Below are 2,961 nucleotides of genomic sequence, written 5' to 3'. Positions count from 1 at the left end.
TGTGAGTGGAAGCCTCACGCTGGAAATCCAAGTTCGAGTTCCGGCGCTGACATTCAGTGTTACAGAAAGAACAATTTTGAGTTTTTAAGAGTTCTCTTTGGACTTCAAATTGATTATACGGTACCAGTCAAAAGTTTGGACACATTTTCCCATTGTGTCCAAACTTTTGACTGGTACTGTATTAAGGAACCTTCAAGGTGCAAACTACAAGCAGCTCAGCCGTAACACGTTCCCAAACCTTTCCCTCACGACCAGATGGAATCCTGCTGGGAGAAACACACTGACACACCAGACTGTGTCATATGTTTATCCTCTCAGCCACACAGTTTTAGTCAGGTGTCTTTCAATCACACTTACAGAGATGAATTCCTTTCCACAAGAATGTGTTCCAGTCAAGTCGTAACTCATTTCCATCTCTATATCTAAAAGAGAGATTTATTTCAGGCTAAAAGAGTCGATTCTTAATGTTTGTATTATTGATTGTATTTTAACAGACAGAAACGTTACCGGTAATTATATCTGCATCGGTGAGAATAAGACATGGGATGAATCTCGAAGCTACTGTCAGGCGAATCACACAGACCTGGCCAGTGTGAGAGACGAGACAGAGAACAGCGCAGTACGGGAGGCACTAAACTATGAGCCTTGTAAAATTGAATTCTGGATTGGCCTGAGTAGAGTGAAGTGGCAATGGTCTGACCAGAGTGTCTTTCACATCCAAAACTGGAAAGATAAAGAGCATGATGGAGGACACACAGAGAAGTGTGTGGAAATGTGCGTTGAAACTGGACAATGGGATGATGAATCATGTGACGAGACTCAACAGTTCATCTGCTATGATGGTAAGATGATGTAATTCAAACATATTCTTATTCATGACCTACGCTGTGTTTACATCAGCTCTTGCTGTTACATTTGTATGATGGTGTAAAACAGCTTGTAAATGTTGAGTCAGAAAAGAGAGGCAGATTTAGGCTGGGTAATCCTGGTATTGAGATTAATGAAGATATAATCATCTCTCCTCACCACCCGCTCCAGACGACCTGGTCTTGGTTCATGAGAACAAGACCTGGGTGGAAGCCCTGAACCACTGCAGACAGCAGGGGTGGGATCTGGTGTCCATCCACTCTGAGAGGATCCAGCACTGGGTGCAACGTCGGGCCAGAAAAGCCTCCACCCCCTATGTCTGGCTGGGCCTGAGGTACACCTGTGCACTGAAGGTCTGGTTCTGGGTGAGTGAACATGCCCTGTGCCACCAGAACTGGGCCCCGGGCCACGGGGGCAGCTGGGAGGAGTGTAAGAAGGCAGGTGCCATGCCGAGGGAGGGGCCACAGCAGTGGGAGGGCAAGAACCAGGCAGAGAAGCTCAACTTCATCTGCAACAAGAAACCTGATGGTGAGCTTGAAATGTGTGTTGTCTATGGAGTCACTTATACTGTATTAACCGTCTTTCAATGAGTGTCTCTCTCTCTCTCTCTCCCTCTCTCTCTCTCTCTCTCTCTCTCTCTCTCTCTATCTCTTTATGCTCGCTCACTTGCCCCCACCTCATCAGGTTGACATTGTAGGAGTGATTCCTCTCTTCTCTCTGTTTACAGATTACTAGGATTCAAACTACGTATGTCCAGTTCATCTTGTCATAATCACCTGCTTGAAACAAGAGACGGGAATGCAAACAGCTATTCTGTGTTTTTGCTATTTTTACCCTTTACAATTTCATAATTTGTCTCATTTACACTTAATTTCACATGTTAATGTTTTAGGGTTTTAGATTTGGGGATTTCATATGTCAGTGATTTAAGGTTATATTTAGGCACTTTGTTGTTTCTTTGTGAAGAAGTGAAAATTCAAAATTATAATATGCTGAATACGTTTTACACCTTTTTCAAATTCTGTCAATAAATATTCTGTGTGAAGTGATGGTTTGTGAAAGTGTCATTCTATTTTAGTTTACTGTGGGAATCAAGTATCCCTCATTTTAGGAAAAGATAAACAGACATCCAGTTTAACATTATGCTGTGTTAGCAGTTCACTGAGATAGAATGAACAGCCTTAGAAAAGATTAGTTTAAACCAGAAAGGATGCTTCAGCAACAACCGTTGTAGAGACTCAAACTGTCCAGCAGATGGAGATGGAGGTGTGACAGGGGGAATGTGTGATCACATCCCCAGACCAAGCTGCTTCCCCCTGGGATAATAACTGGACAGAGAGCCTCAGTGTGATAGCTCCTCCTCCTATTCTCTCTCTCTCTCTCTCTCTCTCTCTCTCTCTCTCTCTCTCTCTCTCTCTCTCTCTCTCTCTCTCTCTCTCTCTCTCTCTCCCTCTCTTTCTCTGTCTCTCTGTGTCACTCTCTCTCCCTGTCTCACACTCTCACTCTCCCTCACTATTCAGCAAGAATGTTCTTCCACCCATTCCCTTGATCAAGGAACATGTTTTAAAGGATCCAAGCACGCTCTCCACATAGTAGCTCAAGGTGTTTGGTGAAGGGCATTGTGGGAGATGGCGATGGGCCCTCTCCTGAGGTCAGGGAGGTCAGTTTGCTATGTAATACAATGCAAAGTAGTTGTTGGTGCCTTCAGGAAATTGTACAGTGGGCCTTTATATCACAATGTTACATATTGGTTATTTGTGTATGGAAGAAGGTGCACAGAAGTTGTAACGGATTTGAAGGCGACAACAGACTGTGCTCTTGGAGAGCCATCATAACCCCTGGGAGATGTTAAAATCTTTGAATAAATGACAGTTAATTTTGTGTTTAATTGAGGCTAAAATCGGTTGAAGTGGTTAGTGAAGATTGTTTAATAACATCGAGGCAGACATGTTACTGGCAGGGTTATGGACTTGTTTTGCCCTGATTGTTTGTTTCTTCATCTCTTCTGAGGTCATACTGTGTTCACCTGTGCCTTGCTTCCTGTCCCCTGCATGTGCATGTCAGTCATCATGTTTTTCAGTTTGTTTAGTGTTT

At 43.5% G+C, this 2,961-nt stretch overlaps 1 protein-coding gene across 1 annotated transcript; it reads left to right on the top strand.

Moving 5' to 3' along the window:
• The first annotated feature begins 772 nt into the window (after nucleotides 1-772).
• LOC136933246 (snaclec rhodocytin subunit alpha-like) lies at nucleotides 773-1,914 on the top strand. Its single transcript, XM_067228563.1, has 3 exons — nucleotides 773-842; nucleotides 1,039-1,395; nucleotides 1,595-1,914. Exons 1-3 carry the CDS (start codon nucleotides 773-775, stop codon nucleotides 1,600-1,602), a joined length of 435 nt encoding a protein of 144 aa, XP_067084664.1. The 3' UTR covers nucleotides 1,603-1,914.
• Nucleotides 1,915-2,961: the final 1,047 nt, after the last annotated feature.

The sequence above is a fragment of the Osmerus mordax genome, chromosome 25 (genome assembly GCF_038355195.1).
Source record: "Osmerus mordax isolate fOsmMor3 chromosome 25, fOsmMor3.pri, whole genome shotgun sequence".
Taxonomy (NCBI): Eukaryota; Metazoa; Chordata; class Actinopteri; order Osmeriformes; family Osmeridae; genus Osmerus; species Osmerus mordax.
Note: the sequence above shows the minus strand (reverse complement) of the source record. Positions and strands in the feature narration are given on the sequence as shown.

Bases quoted from the DNA above. Each gene is read 5' to 3' on its own strand.
- LOC136933246 (XM_067228563.1), top strand. From the start codon at position 773: ATGTGCGTTGAAACTGGACAATGGGATGATGAATCATGTGACGAGACT. The intron at 843-1,038 runs GTAAGATGATGT...CACCCGCTCCAG, and splicing joins ACAGTTCATCTGCTATGATG to ACGACCTGGTCTTGGTTCAT.